At 47.5% G+C, this 18,496-nt stretch overlaps 1 protein-coding gene across 1 annotated transcript in view; it reads left to right on the forward strand.

The window, feature by feature from the left end:
- The window catches only part of LOC134966980 (carcinoembryonic antigen-related cell adhesion molecule 1-like), a 63,604-nt gene extending 48,593 nt beyond the window's left edge, over window positions 1–15,011 (forward strand). Inside the window, exons 5-7 of the mRNA XM_063943986.1 lie at window positions 11,157–11,215; window positions 11,339–11,437; window positions 13,232–15,011. Coding sequence (XP_063800056.1) covers window positions 11,157–11,215; window positions 11,339–11,437; window positions 13,232–13,321 — 248 coding nt within the window. The 3' untranslated portion in view covers window positions 13,322–15,011. The remainder of the gene's footprint in view (window positions 1–11,156; window positions 11,216–11,338; window positions 11,438–13,231) is intronic.
- The last annotated feature ends 3,485 nt before the right edge of the window (window positions 15,012–18,496 follow it).

An 18,496-nucleotide genomic window follows, 5' to 3' on the forward strand; every position in this document is an offset into this window, starting at 1 on the left:
AATATACATTGGACAGATGATGCCGACTTAAGAGGCATATGGAAGGCTGAGGATTGTGTGGAGAAAGGTTCTCGGGCCTGGTCTCCACAGCTATAGTTGGTAATTCTGCTAGTTTGCCCTATATTCCTGCACAGCCTAGGAAAGCACGACATTATTAAATGCAGCTTTTCGAATAAAGAAACAAGAAAGTCTGAGGCGCGTCCTTTCTTGTCAGAGCCGGGGGCAGAGGAAAGAAGCTGTACAACACAGCTAGTAACCAGGAACAGAAGTCCTCCCCGGCCTCTACAAAAATCCACCGCATGTCGCTGGGGCTCCACAGGCGGAGCTAGGCCCGGTGGGGACACGCCTTTGTAAGTTCAGCCACAAGTGGGTTCACTCCCTGTTAGATCCCTGGGCAATAGAAATTGTATCGCAGGGATACAGGCTGGACTGTGAGAAGATGCCCCCTCACCGAGGACCCGGCGGGCTTTCCCCCGAGAGGGAGCCAGTGTTAACTGCAATTCGTAAATTGTATCTTCAACAGGTGGTGGTCAAGGGTCCCCTCCTTCAACAAGAGGGTGTTATTATTCGACCATGTTATAATCCCGAAACCAGACGGTTCGGTTAGACCCATATTGAATTAAAATCCCTGAACATATACCTGAAAAGGTTCAAGTTCAAGATGGAATCGCTAAGAGCGGTCATTGCAAGCCTGAAAAGGGGGAGACTTTATCGTGAATCGGGACATAAGGGATGCATACCTTCATGTCCCCATTTATCCACCTCATCAGGCGTACCTCAGAATTGCGGTACGGGATTGTCATTACCAATTTCACCAAGGTAATGGCGGATATGATGGTGCTCCTGCGGAAGCAAGGTGTCACTATTATCACATACTTGGATGATCTCCTCATAAAAGCGAGATCAAGAGAGCAGTTGCTGGACAGCGTATCACCTTCTCTGGAAGTGAAACGGCAACACGACTGGATTCTATATATTCCGAAGTCGCAGTTGGTTCCTACAGCTCATCTGCCTCGCCTAGGCATGATCCTAGACACAGACCAGAAAAGGGTTTATCTCCCGATAGAGAGAGCTCAGGAGCTCATGACACTGGTCAGGAATCTATTGAAAACCAAAACAGGTGTCAGTGCATCACTGCACTCGAGTCCTGGGAAGGATGGTGGCATCATACGAGGCCATCCCCTTCGGCTGGTTCCATGCAAGGACAATGGAACTTACTGGACAAGTGGTCCGGATCACATCTTCAGATGCATCGGTTAATCACCCTATCCCCCAGGGCCAGGTGTCTCTCCTGTGGTGGCTGCGGAGTGCTCACCTTCTCGAGGGCCGCAGATTCGGCATTCAGGACTGGGTCCTGGTGACCACGGATGCAAGCCTCCGAGGGTGGGGGGCAGTTACACAGGGAAGAAATTTCCAAGGTTTGTGGTCAAGCCAACAGACTTGCCTTCACATCAATATCCTGGAACTAAGGGCCATATACAACGCCCTAAGTCAAGCGGACTTCCTGCTTCGCGACCAACCGGTTCTGATCCAGTCAGACCGCAGGGGCTCATGTAAACCGCCAAGGCGGCACAAAGAGCAGGCTGGCGAGGGTAGAAGCCACCAGAATTCTTCGCTGGGCGGAGAATCAAGTAAGCGCACTGTCAGCAGTGTTCATTCCGGGAGTGGACAACTGGGAAGCAGACTTCCTCAGCAGGCACGACCTCCACCCGGGAAAGTGGTGACTTCATCAGGAAGTCTTCACGCAGTTTTGCAAATTGATGGGAACTGCCTCAGGTGGACTAGATGGCGTCCCACCTCAATAAAAAGATAAAAAAAGGTTTTACGCTGGGTCAAGGGACTCTCAGGCGATAGCTGTGGTTGCACTAGTAACACCGTGGGTGTTCCAGTCGGTCTATGTATTCCCTCCTCTTCCTCTCAGACCCAAGGGCTGAGAATTGTAATAAAAGGAGGAGTGTGAACAATATTCTTTGCTCCGGATTGGCCAAGAAGGACTCGGTACCCGTAACTGCAAGAAATGCTCTCAGAGGACCCATGGCCTCTGCCTCTCAGACAGGACATGTTGCAACAGGGGCCCTGTCTGTTCCAAGACTTACCGCGGCAGCGTTGGACGGCATGGCGGTTGAACGCCGGATCCTAGCGGAAAAGGGCATTCCGGATGCAGTTATTCCTACGCTGATAAAGGCTAGGAAAGACGTGACAGCAAGACTTTTTCACTGTATATGGCGAAAATAGGTTGCTTGGTGTGTGGCCGGGATGGCCCTACAGAGGAATTCCAGCGGGGTCGATTCCTGCATTTCCTACAGTGAGGAGTGACTATGGGCCTAAAATTAGGATCCATAAAGGCCAAGATTTCGGCCCTATCCCTTTTTCTCTCAAAAAGAACTGGCTTCACTGCCTGAAGTTCGGACGTTGTTACAGGGGTGCTGCATATTCAGCCCCGTTTTGTGTCTCCAGTGGCACCTTGGGATCTTAACGTTGTGTTGGATTCCTAAAATCCCACTTGTTTGAGCCACTTAAGACCGTGGAGCTAAAATATCTCACGTGGAAAGTGGTCATGCTTTTGGCCTTAGCTTGGACTAGGCGTGTGTCAGAATTGGCGGCTTTGTCATGTAAAAGCCCATATCTGATCTTCCATATGGAAAGGGCAGAATTGAGGACTCGTCCCCAATTTCTCCCTAAGGTGGTATCATCGTTTCATTTGAACCAACCTATTGTGGTGCCTGCGGCTACTAGGGACTTGGAGGATTCCAAGTTGCTGGACGTAGTCCGGGCCCTGAAAATATCCTGCATGCACCCAACAAGCTGGGTGCTCCTGCTTCAAAGCAGACTATTGCTCGCTGGATCTGTTGCACGATTCAACTTGCACATTCTGCGGCTGGACTGCCGCATCCTAAATCAGTCAAAGCCCATTCCACAAGGAAAGTGGGCTCTTCTTGGGCGGCTGCCCGAGGGGTCTCGGCTTTACAACTTTGCCGAGCTGCTACCTGGTCGGGATCAAACACGTTTGCAAAATTCTACAAGTTTGATACCCTGGCTGAGGAGGACCTTGAGTTTGCTCATTCGGTGCTGCGGAGTCATCCGCACTCTCCCGCCCGTTTGGGAGCTTTGGTATAATCCCCATGGTCCTTACGGAGTACCCAGCATCCACTAGGACGTCAGAGAAAATAAGAATTTACTCACTTGTAATTCTATTTCTCGTAGTCCGTAGTGGATGCTGGGAGCCCGTCCCAAGTGCGGACTTTCTGCAATACGTGTATATAGTTTTTGCTTAACTAAAGGGTTATTGTTATGAGCCATCTATTACATGAGGCTCAGTTGTTATTCATACTGTTAACTGGGTATAGTTATCACAAGTTGTACGGTGTGATTGGTGTGGCTGGTATGAGTCTTACCCTGGATTCCAAATCCTTTCCTAGTAATGTCAGCTCTTCCGGGCACAGTTTCCTTAACTGAGGTCTGGAGGAGGGGCATAGAGGGAGGAGCCAGTGCACACCAGATATAGGGGGTAATTCCAAGTTGATCGCAGCAGGAATTCTGTTAGCAATTGGGCAAATCCATGTGCACTGCAGGGGAGGCAGATATAACATGTGCAGAGAGAGTTAGATTTGGGTGTGGTGTGTTCAATCTGCAATCTAATTTGCAGTGTAAAAATAAAGCAGCCAGTATTTACCCTGCACAGAAATAAAATAACCCACCCAAATCTAACTTTCTCTGCAAATGTTATATCTGCCTCCCCTGCAGTGCACATGGTTTTGCCCAACTGCTAAAAAATTTCCTGCTGCGATCAACTTGGAATTACCCCCATAGTACCTAATCTTTCTTTTAAGAGTGCCCAGTCTCCTGCGGAGCCCGTCTATTCCCCATGGTCCTTACGGAGTACCCAGCATCCACTACGGACTACGAGAAATAGAATTACCGGTGAGTAAATTCTAGAGATGAGCGGGTTCGGTTTCTCTGAATCCGAACCCGCCAGAACTTCATGTTTTTTTTCACGGGTCCGAGCGACTCGGATCTTCCCGCCTTGCTCGGTTAACCCGAGCGCGCCCGAACGTCATCATGACGCTGTCGGATTCTCGCGAGGCTCGGATTCTATCGCGAGACTCGGATTCTATATAAGGAGCCGCGCGTCGCCGCCATTTTCACACGTGCATTGAGATTGATAGGGAGAGGACGTGGCTGGCGTCCTCTCCGTTTAGAATTAGAATAGATTAGAGAGACACTTGATTTACTAATTTTGGGGAGCATTAGGAGTACTCAGTAGTGTACAGTGCAGAGTTTTGCTGATAGTGACCAGTGACCACCAGTTTTATTTATAATCCGTTCTCTGCCTGAAAAAAGCGATACACAGCACACAGTGACTCAGTCACATACCATATCTGTGTGCACTGCTCAGGCTCAGGCCAGTGTGCTGCATCATCTATTATCTATATATAAATAATATTATATATATCTGTCTGACTGCTCAGCTCACACAGCTTATAATTGTGGGGGAGACTGGGGAGCACTACTGCAGTGCCAGTTATAGGTTATAGCAGGAGCCAGGAGTACATAATATATTATATAGTGAGTGACCACCAGACACACAGTGCAGTTTATTTAATATATCCGTTCTCTGCCTGAAAAAAGCGATACACACAGTGACTCAGTCAGTCACATACCATATCTGTGTGCACTGCTCAGGCTCAGGCCAGTGTGCTGCATCATCTATATATATTATATATCTGTCTGACTGCTCAGCTCACACAGCTTATAATTGTGGGGGAGACTGGGGAGCACTACTGCAGTGCCAGTTATAGGTTATAGCAGGAGCCAGGAGTACATAATATTATATTAAAATTAAACAGTGCACACTTTTGCTGCAGGAGTGCCACTGCCAGTGTGACTAGTGACCAGTGACCTGACCACCAGTATATATAATATTAGTAGTATACTATCTCTTTATCAACCAGTCTATATTAGCAGCAGACACAGTACAGTGCGGTAGTTCACGGCTGTGGCTACCTCTGTGTCGGCACTCGGCAGCCCGTCCATAATTGTATATACCACCTAACCGTGGTTTTTTTTTCTTTCTTTATACATACATACTAGTTACGAGTATACTATCTCTTTATCAACCAGTCTATATATTAGCAGCAGACACAGTACAGTGCGGTAGTTCACGGCTGTGGCTACCTCTGTGTCGGCACTCGGCAGCCCGTCCATAATTGTATATACCACCTAACCGTGGTTTTTTTTTCTTTCTTTATACATACATACTAGTTACGAGTATACTATCTCTTTATCAACCAGTCTATATATTAGCAGCAGACACAGTACAGTGCGGTAGTTCACGGCTGTGGCTACCTCTGTGTCGGCACTCGGCAGCCCGTCCATAATTGTATATACCACCTAACCGTGGTTTTTTTTTCTTTCTTTATACATACATACTAGTTACGAGTATACTATCTCTTTATCAACCAGTCTATATTAGCAGCAGACACAGTACAGTGCGGTAGTTCACGGCTGTGGCTACCTCTGTGTCGGCACTCGGCAGCCCGTCCATAATTGTATATACCACCTAACCGTGGTTTTTTTTTCTTTCTTTATACATACATACTAGTTACGAGTATACTATCTCTTTATCAACCAGTCTATATATTAGCAGCAGACACAGTACAGTGCGGTAGTTCACGGCTGTGGCTACCTCTGTGTCGGCACTCGGCAGCCCGTCCATAATTGTATATACCACCTAACCGTGGTTTTTTTTTCTTTCTTTATACATACATACTAGTTACGAGTATACTATCTCTTTATCAACCAGTCTATATATTAGCAGCAGACACAGTACAGTGCGGTAGTTCACGGCTGTGGCTACCTCTGTGTCGGCACTCGGCAGCCCGTCCATAATTGTATATACCACCTAACCGTGGTTTTTTTTTCTTTCTTTATACATACATACTAGTTACGAGTATACTATCTCTTTATCAACCAGTCTATATATTAGCAGCAGACACAGTACAGTGCGGTAGTTCACGGCTGTGGCTACCTCTGTGTCGGCACTCGGCAGCCCGTCCATAATTGTATATACCACCTAACCGTGGTTTTTTTTTCTTTCTTTATACATACATACTAGTTACGAGTATACTATCTCTTTATCAACCAGTCTATATATTAGCAGCAGACACAGTACAGTGCGGTAGTTCACGGCTGTGGCTACCTCTGTGTCGGCACTCGGCAGCCCGTCCATAATTGTATATACCACCTAACCGTGGTTTTTTTTTCTTTCTTTATACATACATACTAGTTACGAGTATACTATCTCTTTATCAACCAGTCTATATATTAGCAGCAGACACAGTACAGTGCGGTAGTTCACGGCTGTGGCTACCTCTGTGTCGGCACTCGGCAGCCCGTCCATAATTGTATATACCACCTAACCGTGGTTTTTTTTTCTTTCTTTATACATACATACTAGTTACGAGTATACTATCTCTTTATCAACCAGTCTATATATTAGCAGCAGACACAGTACAGTGCGGTAGTTCACGGCTGTGGCTACCTCTGTGTCGGCACTCGGCAGCCCGTCCATAATTGTATACTAGTATCCAATCCATCCATCTCCATTGTTTACCTGAGGTGCCTTTTAGTTGTGCCTATTAAAATATGGAGAACAAAAATGTTGAGGTTCCAAAATTAGGGAAAGATCAAGATCCACTTCCACCTCGTGCTGAAGCTGCTGCCACTAGTCATGGCCGAGACGATGAAATGCCAGCAACGTCGTCTGCCAAGGCCGATGCCCAATGTCATAGTACAGAGCATGTCAAATCCAAAACACCAAATATCAGTAAAAAAAGGACTCCAAAACCTAAAATAAAATTGTCGGAGGAGAAGCGTAAACTTGCCAATATGCCATTTACCACACGGAGTGGCAAGGAACGGCTGAGGCCCTGGCCTATGTTCATGGCTAGTGGTTCAGCTTCACATGAGGATGGAAGCACTCAGCCTCTCGCTAGAAAAATGAAAAGACTCAAGCTGGCAAAAGCAGCACAGCAAAGAACTGTGCATTCTTCGAAATCCCAAATCCACAAGGAGAGTCCAATTGTGTCGGTTGCGATGCCTGACCTTCCCAACACTGGACGTGAAGAGCATGCGCCTTGCACCATTTGCACGCCCCCTGCAAGTGCTGGAAGGAGCACCCGCAGTCCAGTTCCTGATAGTCAGATTGAAGATGTCAGTGTTGAAGTACACCAGGATGAGGAGGATATGGGTGTTGCTGGCGCTGGGGAGGAAATTGACCAGGAGGATTCTGATGGTGAGGTGGTTTGTTTAAGTCAGGCACCCGGGGAGACACCTGTTGTCCGTGGGAGGAATATGGCCGTTGACATGCCAGGTGAAAATACCAAAAAAATCAGCTCTTCGGTGTGGAGGTATTTCACCAGAAATGCGGACAACAGGTGTCAAGCCGTGTGTTCCCTTTGTCAAGCTGTAATAAGTAGGGGTAAGGACGTTAACCACCTCGGAACATCCTCCCTTATACGTCACCTGCAGCGCATTCATAATAAGTCAGTGACAAGTTCAAAAACTTTGGGTGACAGCGGAAGCAGTCCACTGACCAGTAAATCCCTTCCTCTTGTAACCAAGCTCACGCAAACCACCCCACCAACTCCCTCAGTGTCAATTTCCTCCTTCCCCAGGAATGCCAATAGTCCTGCAGGCCATGTCACTGGCAATTCTGACGAGTCCTCTCCTGCCTGGGATTCCTCCGATGCATCCTTGCGTGTAACGCCTACTGCTGCTGGCGCTGCTGTTGTTGCCGCTGGGAGTCGATGGTCATCCCAGAGGGGAAGTCGTAAGCCCACTTGTACTACTTCCAGTAAGCAATTGACTGTTCAACAGTCCTTTGCGAGGAAGATGAAATATCACAGCAGTCATCCTACTGCAAAGCGGATAACTGAGTCCTTGACAACTATGTTGGTGTTAGACGTGCGTCCGGTATCCGCCGTTAGTTCACAGGGAACTAGACAATTTATTGAGGCAGTGTGCCCCCGTTACCAAATACCATCTAGGTTCCACTTCTCTAGGCAGGCGATACCGAGAATGTACACGGACGTCAGAAAAAGACTCACCAGTGTCCTAAAAAATGCAGTTGTACCCAATGTCCACTTAACCACGGACATGTGGACAAGTGGAGCAGGGCAGGGTCAGGACTATATGACTGTGACAGCCCACTGGGTAGATGTATGGACTCCCGCCGCAAGAACAGCAGCGGCGGCACCAGTAGCAGCATCTCGCAAACGCCAACTCTTTCCTAGGCAGGCTACGCTTTGTATCACCGCTTTCCAGAATACGCACACAGCTGAAAACCTCTTACGGCAACTGAGGAAGATCATCGCGGAATGGCTTACCCCAATTGGACTCTCCTGTGGATTTGTGGCATCGGACAACGCCAGCAATATTGTGTGTGCATTAAATATGGGCAAATTCCAGCACGTCCCATGTTTTGCACATACCTTGAATTTGGTGGTGCAGAATTTTTTTAAAAACGACATGGGCGTGCAAGAGATGCTGTCGGTGGCCAGAAAAATTGCGGGACACTTTCGGCGTACAGGCACCACGTACAGAAGACTGGAGCACCACCAAAAACTACTGAACCTGCCCTGCCATCATCTGAAGCAAGAAGTGGTAACGAGGTGGAATTCAACCCTCTATATGCTTCAGAGGTTGGAGGAGCAGCAAAAGGCCATTCAAGCCTATACAATTGAGCACGATATAGTAGGTGGAATGCACCTGTCTCAAGTGCAGTGGAGAATGATTTCAACGTTGTGCAAGGTTCTGATGCCCTTTGAACTTGCCACACGTGAAGTCAGTTCAGACACTGCCAGCCTGAGTCAGGTCATTCCCCTCATCAGGCTTTTGCAGAAGAAGCTGGAGGCATTGAAGAAGGAGCTAAAAGGGAGCGATTCCGCTAGGCATGTGGGACTTGTGGATGCAGCCATTAATTCGCTTAACAAGGATTCACGGGTGGTCAATCTGTTGAAATCAGAGCACTACATTTTGGCCACCGTGCTCGATCCTAGATTTAAAGCCTACCTTGGATCTCTCTTTCCGGCAGACACAGGTCTGCTGGGGTTGAAAGACCTGCTGGTGACAAAATTGTCAAGTCAAGCGGAACGCGACCTGTCAACATCTCCTCCTTCACATTCTCCCGCAACTGGGGGTGCGAGGAAAAGGCTCAGAATTCCGAGCCCACCCGCTGGCGGTGATGCAGGGCAGTCTGGAGCGACTGCTGATGCTGACATCTGGTCCGGACTGAAGGACCTGACAACGATTACGGACATGTCGTCTACTGTCACTGCATATGATTCTCTCAACATTGATAGAATGGTGGAGGATTATATGAGTGACCGCATCCAAGTAGGCACGTCACACAGTCCGTACTTATACTGGCAGGAAAAAGAGGCAATTTGGAGGCCCTTGCACAAACTGGCTTTATTCTACCTAAGTTGCCCTCCCACAAGTGTGTACTCCGAAAGAGTGTTTAGTGCCGCCGCTCACCTTGTCAGCAATCGGCGTACGAGGTTACATCCAGAAAATGTGGAGAAGATGATGTTCATTAAAATGAATTATAATCAATTCCTCCGCGGAGACATTGACCAGCAGCAATTGCCTCCACAAAGTACACAGGGAGCTGAGATGGTGGATTCCAGTGGGGACGAATTGATAATCTGTGAGGAGGGGGATGTACACGGTGATATATCGGAGGGTGAAGATGAGGTGGACATCTTGCCTCTGTAGAGCCAGTTTGTGCAAGGAGAGATTAATTGCTTCTTTTTTGGGGGGGGTCCAAACCAACCCGTCATATCAGTCACAGTCGTGTGGCAGACCCTGTCACTGAAATGATGGGTTGGTTAAAGTGTGCATGTCCTGTTTTGTTTATACAACATAAGGGTGGGTGGGAGGGCCCAAGGACAATTCCATCTTGCACCTCTTTTTTCTTTTCTTTTTCTTTGCATCATGTGCTGATTGGGGAGGGTTTTTTGGAAGGGACATCCTGCGTGACACTGCAGTGCCACTCCTAGATGGGCCCGGTGTTTGTGTCGGCCACTAGGGTCGCTAATCTTACTCACACAGTCAGCTACCTCATTGCGCCTCTTTTTTTCTTTGCGTCATGTGCTGTTTGGGGAGGGTTTTTTGGAAGGGACATCCTGCGTGACACTGCAGTGCCACTCCTAGATGGGCCCGGTGTTTGTGTCGGCCACTAGGGTCGCTAATCTTACTCACACAGCTACCTCATTGCGCCTCTTTTTTTCTTTGCGTCATGTGCTGTTTGGGGAGGGTTTTTTGGAAGGGACATCCTGCGTGACACTGCAGTGCCACTCCTAGATGGGCCCGGTGTTTGTGTCGGCCACTAGGGTCGCTAATCTTACTCACACAGCTACCTCATTGCGCCTCTTTTTTTCTTTGCGTCATGTGCTGTTTGGGGAGGGTTTTTTGGAAGGGCCATCCTGCGTGACACTGCAGTGCCACTCCTAGATGGGCCCGGTGTTTGTGTCGGCCACTAGGGTCGCTAATCTTACTCACACAGCTACCTCATTGCGCCTCTTTTTTTCTTTGCGTCATGTGCTGTTTGGGGAGGGTTTTTTGGAAGGGACATCCTGCGTGACACTGCAGTGCCACTCCTAGATGGGCCCGGTGTTTGTGTCGGCCACTAGGGTCGCTTATCTTACTCACACAGCGACCTCGGTGCAAATTTTAGGACTAAAAATAATATTGTGAGGTGTGAGGTATTCAGAATAGACTGAAAATGAGTGTAAATTATGGTTTTTGAGGTTAATAATACTTTGGGATCAAAATGACCCCCAAATTCTATGATTTAAGCTGTTTTTTAGTGTTTTTTGAAAAAAACACCCGAATCCAAAACACACCCGAATCCGACAAAAAAAATTCGGTGAGGTTTTGCCAAAACGCGTTCGAACCCAAAACACGGCCGCGGAACCGAACCCAAAACCAAAACACAAAACCCGAAAAATTTCAGGCGCTCATCTCTAGTAAATTCTTATTATTTACTTCCCAAATAAGTTTGGTGTGATTTGAGGTTATTACAAATATACAGTTGTAGCCGCAGGAAATGTCCAATTTTCTTTTTGTCAATTACTTGTCACTTCTGTTCACAGTAGAAGAGAAGAAGAAGAAGAGTGCAGCCGGTCCTCCGCATAAGGAAGTTATACGCACAGTAAGTCCTCTCCGCACTTCCCGCTATCTGTTGTATCTCCTCGTCTGCTCTCTGTCCTCCTGTCTGTGTCCTTCATTCCCAGTCCACCTTCCCTCCTTCACTGACCACTATCTCTTGCTCTAGGTATCCGGAACTACACTGTCTCCCGATGACCCGGCTTACTTCACCTTGAATAACATCATGTACCGTAATTCATCCATCTCTATGGGCTCCTACATCATGGTAAGTTCAGTCATGGGGTCTCCTCAGATCTTCCAGATGCGTCATATGGGGGTCTATATGTACTAAGCGTTGGATGGAGATAAAGTGGAGAGAGATAAAGTACAGGCAATCAGCTCCTAACTGTCATGTCACAGGTTATGTTTGAAAAATGACAGTTAGGAGCTGATGGGTTGGTACTTTATCTCTCTCCACTTGATCTTAATCCAAAGCTTAGTACATAGACCCCAGTCTCCAGACTCACCACATTGTCTGAAGTGGCTACATAGACAAAATACTGAGGACAGCATATTCCATAGGTGCTGGCTTAGCACGTAGATTAAGTATAATGTATAGTAAATGGTCATCCCAAAGGAGGGGAGGGACATTTAATATGCTGTTACCCATAGCTGCCAATCAGAAATCAGTATTTAGCAGCTAGTGGAATTGACTGGTTGATCAAAGTTCTTGAAGAAGATGTAAGGGGCCAGAATATGAATAATCTTATTTTTTACCTGAAATATATATTTTCTTATCACCACTAATTAATTATGATGTTAATAAATGTATTTTCATCCAAATATATGAACCTCGAGTGGGTGGGACAGCGTTTGCGATAAGTGCCCGTGTCTCTTCAGACTCCTGATACTGTATATAAAAAAAAGATGTAATGAAAAAATAAAAAACAACTTATGAAATAATTCAGGGGGAGATATATCAAGCCTTGGAGAGAGATAAAGTGGGGGAGTTGCCCAAAGTAGCCAACCAGCGTCTAACTGTTATTTCATAGACTGCGTTAGATAAATGACAGAAGCTTACTGGTGGTTGGTTGCTTTGGGCAACTTCTCTACTTTATCGCTCTCCAAGGCTTGATACATCTCCCCAATAGTCTTATTTGCGCATGCACGGGTCAGAATACAGTAAGTGCATTCGCATTTACCTCACTCCTCATATCTCAGCATCCCGATGCCAATGTTTATGCAAAAGTGTGGCGTTTTTTGTAATGACATGCATCTGAGCCGTTGGGGTGACGGATGGTGCGATGGATGCTTGCGTCTTTCTACACAAGTGGCGGATCCACGGGCATTTAAGAGAGAAGAGGGCCTGCAAACAGATTCCATGCTGGCCCCCTCCTCTCTGGCAGCCCTTATGCCAGAGTCTACAGCTCATCCACAGGTCTCTGGAAAAATGGCGCCTGCACCTTGTTCCCGGGGACATCACTGGGCAAATGGACTCCAGAGGGCTAAGTATAATTATATAGGTGCAGGGTATGTGGGGCCCCCTGGACCCAAGGGCCCGTGTGCACCACACACCTTGCAGACATTATAGATACACCTATGGGCAGATCTGCATAGCCGCCAGTGGGCATCTCAGGCCAAATCCCGGTGGCTGCAATATTTACATATTTCCACACAGTATCTACGTACAGTGATGCAGCTGTGGCGGCTTTTACAATCGTCTCAAAAAAGAGGTCTGTTCTCCTTTTTTTACACCCTTATCTCCACAGGGTTTGCAAGTACATGCCCAGAAGGCCCACCTCAACATGGCACTAATTAGATCAATAAAACTCGGGATTTTTTTTTGGGGGGGGAGCTTGATACATTTAAAAAAATGTCAGCATTACTATAGGGTTCAATGGTTGCAGCGATGTTATGCAATCATTTCCCATTCTTTTATTATTGCAGGAGTATTAATTCAGTAGATATTTGAAATATCTCCTGCGCTAGATCTGTCATATGTGATGCAATAACAAAATTTCATGAAAAACGAAATTTGCACATAGTAACCGTAGTAATCTATGTTTCTGGTATTTTGCAGAACGCAAGTGATTACACGTCGAAGAACAACAACGATCCTTCGCCCACCCCGTCAAGCCCACCCAGAATAAAACATGCTACACAAGTGTAATAATCCCACTGAACTCACAGAACCATTCTGGCGGCCAAATGTCATGTGTCCATGAGGAACCGGGCTAAACTCCGAAGCTGTTGAGCAGCACAAGTGGCCTGACCTTCACATCTGGACAAAACGTGGACCTCATCATGGAGCTCAGGTCGTTCTACTGCCCAGCTCAGCTGTGTATCTCAGCTAAACCTGTTTGCAGTCACATCCTCAAAGGTTCCAGGTAGAATGGACAGATCGCAGATGAGTTTCACAAGGAGAACGATGTCTTTGTGAGATGGAGTCCACCATCAATGACCATGCGTGACACATCAGTCTTCTCCTCCCAGCTGGCTCTTTTGATGCTTCACAACACACAGGCTTTTGTACAGGACAGTACTGTACAACTGAATCCTCTTTTGCATGGGTGCAGTGAGCTGTACAAATACAGGCTCTTCCCATTTTTCCCTGACCGGTCTGACATCTCCTACAGATGTGTCAGGTGGGAATACAGATGAGCAATTTTTCCATTTTTTTTATAGAATTTCAATTATTTGGTTCACTTTGACAACTTTGAACCTTTTCCATTCCTTCCTTTATACCCCCCCTCCCCTTCCCCCCGGTATGGTTCATTACGGCCATATAACACACATTTCTTGACCGTTTGACAATAGGGAATGTGCAGGAACAGCGGACCCTACGAAACAGGAGTGTCAGACGGATTTTACTCTTATATTTTTGCCAGATGGAAACTTCTCACATATCCTCCTTTTCTTCACATTCACTTGGAAGCCCCCGGAACACCCAAACTCAGACACAGCGAAAGTGAACAGGTGCGCTGTAATCCGCATTATGGCCATGACACTAACTTGGCCCTGTACATGCCAGGATGTAGTGCTATCTTGTCACAAAGAAAACCGCTGTGATCCACTTTGCATAAATCGGGGCAAGCACTTTTTTATTAGGGGGATTTTAATTTTGCCTCTTACCATCATATTCATGTTCTATGTATAATGTACACATCCTGCATACACTGGGGCTGATGTGACGGAGTGTTACACCTAGGGATGGCCATCGGTGGGTTATTCATCGATGGTACCATCGGTGGATAACCTCGATGGTGGTGGGAAACCATCTGTAAGGGAACCATTGATGGTTTTGACCATCAATGGTCACCATTACTTTAGTATTGAGCTAGCCGCGGGCCAATCAGGGCCCTTGGGCGTGGCTTCGCTGGTGTCAGTGGGTGGAGCTATGCTTCATGTTCCTTACAACCTGGAGAAAAATAAAAATATTTGATAGCTCTTCATCATCGATGGTGGGAAACCATCTGGTTCTCCCCTATCAATGGTAAAAGTAGTTACCATCGGTCATAGACCATCGATGATTTAGAATCGTCGATGGCCATCCCTAGTTACACCTGCTACAGGGCAAACAGATGCAGGGGCAGATGTACTAAGCATCTGAGAGTGATGATGGGGAGAGAGATAAACTACCAACCAACCAGCTCCTAACTGTCATTTTTCAAACACAGCCTGTAATATGGGAGTTAGGAGCGGATTGGATGGTACTTTATCTCTCTCCACTAAATCACTCTCCAAGGCTTATTACATAGATCCGACACACTCTGATCATGACTTGTCGTAAACCAGGCACATATGCTGATAATATGGACGTGTACGGCTTTGTACAAGTCCTGACACCCTGTATTTCTCTAACGTCCTAAGTGGATGCTGGGGACTCCGTCAGGACCATGGGGAATAGCGGCTCCGCAGGAGACAGGGCACAAAAAGTAAAAGCTTTTGGACCTAGGTGGTGTGCACTGGCTCCTCCCCCTATGACCCTCCTCCAAGCCTCAGTTAGATCTTTGTGCCCGGCCGAGAAGGGTGCAATCTAGGTGGCTCTCCTGAGCTGCTTAGAAGTAAAAGTATACTTAGGTTTTTTTATTTTCAGTGAGTCCTGCTGGCAACAGGCTCACTGCAGCGTGGGACTAAGCGGAGAAGAAGCGAACTCACCTGCGTGCAGAGTGGATTGGGCTTCTTGGCTACTGGACATTAGCTCCAGAGGGACGATCACAGGCCCAGCCATGGATGGGTCCCGGAGCCGCGCCGCCGGCCCCCTTACAGATGCTGAAGCAAGAAGAGGTCCATAAATCGGCGGCAGAAGACTTTCCTGTCTTCATAAGGTAGCGCACAGCACTGCAGCTGTGCGCCATTGCTCTCAGCACACTTCACACTTCGGTCACTGAGGGTGCAGGGCGCTGGGGGGGGGCGCCCTGGGAAGCAATGAATTTACCTTATTTGGCAAAAAATACATCACATATAGCTCCTGGGCTATATGGATGTATTTATTTAACCCCTGCCAGTTTTCCAGAAAAAAGCGGGAGAAGAGCCCGCCGTGAAGGGGGCGGGGCCTATCTCCTCAGCACACAGCGCCATTTTCCCCACACAGCTCCGCTGGTAGGAAGGCTCCCAGAATCTCCCCTGCATCCTGCACTACAGAAACAGGGTAAAAAAGAGAGGGGGGCACTTATTTGGCAAAATAACAGATATAAGCAGCTATAAGGGATAGACACTTATTGTAAGGTTGTCCCTATACATATATAGCGCTCTGGTGTGTGCTGGCAAACTCTCCCTCTGTCTCCCCAAAGGGCTAAGTGGGGTCCTGTCCTCTATCAGAGCATTCCCTGTGTGTGTGCTGGGTGTCGGTACGTGTGTGTCGACATGTATGAGGAGGAAAATGATGTGGAGGCGGAGCAATTGCCTATAATGGTGATGTCACCCCCTAGGGAGTCGACACCTGAATGGATGGCCGTAATTAAGGAATTACGTGACAGTGTCGGCACGTTACAGAAAACTGTTGATGACATGAGACAGCCGGCAGCTCAGTTAGTGCCTGTCCAGGCGTCTCAAACACCGTCAGGGGCTATAAAACGCCCGTTACCTCAGTGGGTCGACACGGACCCAGACACAGACACTGACTCCAGTGTCGACGGTGAAGAAACAAACGTATTTTCCAGTAGGGCCACACGTTACATGATCACGGCAATGAAGGAGGTTTTGCACATCTCTGATACTGCAAGTACCACGAAAAGGGGTATTATGTGGGGTGTGAAAAAACTACCCGTAGTTTTTCCTGAATCAGATGAATTGAATGAAGTGTGTGATGAAGCGTGGGTTACCCCCGACAAAAAACTGCTAATTTCTAAAAAATTATTGGCACTATATCCCTTCCCACCAGAGGTTAGGGCTCGTTGGGAAACAACCCCTAGGGTAGATAAGGCGCTCACACGCTTATCAAAACAAGTGGCGTTACCGTCTCCAGAAACGGCCGCCCTTAAGGAGCCAGCAGATAGGAGGCTGGAAAATATCCTTAAAAGTATATACACACATACTGGTGTTATACTGCGACCAGCAATCGCCTCAGCCTGGATGTGCAGTGCTGGGGTGGCGTGGTCGGACTCCCTGACTGAGAATATTGATACCCTGGATAGGGACAGTATTTTATTGACTATTGAGCAATTAAAAGATGCATTTTTATATATGCGAGATGCACAGAGAAATATTTGCACTCTGGCATCAAGAGTAAGTGCGCTGTCCATTTCTGCCAGAAGAGGGTTATGGACGCGACAGTGGTCAGGTGATGCGGATTCAAAACGGCACATGGAGGTATTGCCGTATAAAGGGGAGGAGTTATTTGGGGTCGGTCTATCAGACCTGGTAACCACGGCAACGGCTGGGAAATCCACATTTTTACCTCAAGTCACCTCTCAACAGAAAAAGACACCGTCTTTTCAGCATCAGTCCTTTCGTTCCCATAAAGGCAAGCGGACAAAAGGACAGTCATATCTGCCCCGGGGTAGAGGAAGGGGAAAAAGACTGCAGCAGACAGCTTCTTCCCAAGAACAGAAGCCCTCTTCCGCTTCTGCCAAGTCCTCAGCATGACGCTGGGTCCTTACAAGCAGACTCAGGTACGGTGGGAGGTCGTCTCAGAAATTTCAGCGCGCAGTGGGCTCACTCGCAAGTGAACCCCTGGATCCTGCAAGTAGTATCTCAGGGGTACAAATTGGAATTCGAGACGTCTCCCCCTCGCCGGTTCCTGAAGTCTGCTTTACCAATAGCTCCCTCCGACAGGGAGGCGGTATTGGGAGCCATTCACAAGCTGTACTCCCAACAGGTGATAATAAAAGTACCCCTCCTACAACAAGGGAAGGGATATTACTCCACACTGTTTGTGGTACCGAAACCAGACGGTTCGGTGAGACCGATTTTAAATCTAAAATCTTTGAACACTTATATCAAAAGGTTCAAATTCAAGATGGAATCACTCAGAGCAGTGATAGCGAACCTGGAAGAAGGGGACTATATGGTGTCTCTGGACATCAAGGATGCCTATCTCCATGTCCCGATTTGCCCTTCTCACCAAGGGTATCTCAGGTTCGTAATACAGAACTGTCATTATCAGTTTCAGACGCTGCCGTTTGGATTGTCCACGGCACCCCGGGTCTTTACCAAGGTAATGGCCGAAATGATGATTCTTCTTCGAAGAAAAGGCGTATTAATTATCCCTTACTTGGACGATCTCCTAATAAGGGCAAGGTCCAGAGAACAGTTAGAAGTCGGAGTAGCACTATCTCAAGAAGTACTACAACAGCACGGGTGGATTTTAAATATTCCAAAATCGCAGCTGATTCCGACGACACGTCTGCTGTTCCTAGGGATGATTCTGGACACAGTCCAGAAAAAGGTTATTCTCCCGGAGGAGAAAGCCAGGGAGTTATCCGAGCTAGTCAGGAACCTCCTAAAACCAGGAAAGGTGTCAGTGCATCAATGCACAAGGGTCCTGGGAAAAATGGTGGCTTCTTACGAAGCGATTCCATTCGGCAGATTCCACGCAAGAATTTTTCAGTGGGATCTGCTGGACAAATGGTCCGGATCGCATCTTCAGATGCATCAGAAAATAACCCTGTCTCCAAGGACAAGGGTATCTCTTCTGTGGTGGCTGCAAAGTGCTCATCTCCTAGAGGGCCGCAGATTCGGCATTCAGGACAGGATCCTGGTGACCACGGATGCCAGCCTGAGAGGCTGGGGAGCAGTCACACAAGGAAGAAACTTCCAGGGAGTGTGGTCAAGCCTGGAGACTTCACTTCACATAAATATACTGGAACTAAGGGCAATTTACAATGCTCTAAGCCTAGCAAAG

This window comes from Pseudophryne corroboree, chromosome 10 (genome assembly GCF_028390025.1).
Source record: "Pseudophryne corroboree isolate aPseCor3 chromosome 10, aPseCor3.hap2, whole genome shotgun sequence".
Lineage (NCBI taxonomy): Eukaryota > Metazoa > Chordata > Amphibia > Anura > Myobatrachidae > Pseudophryne > Pseudophryne corroboree.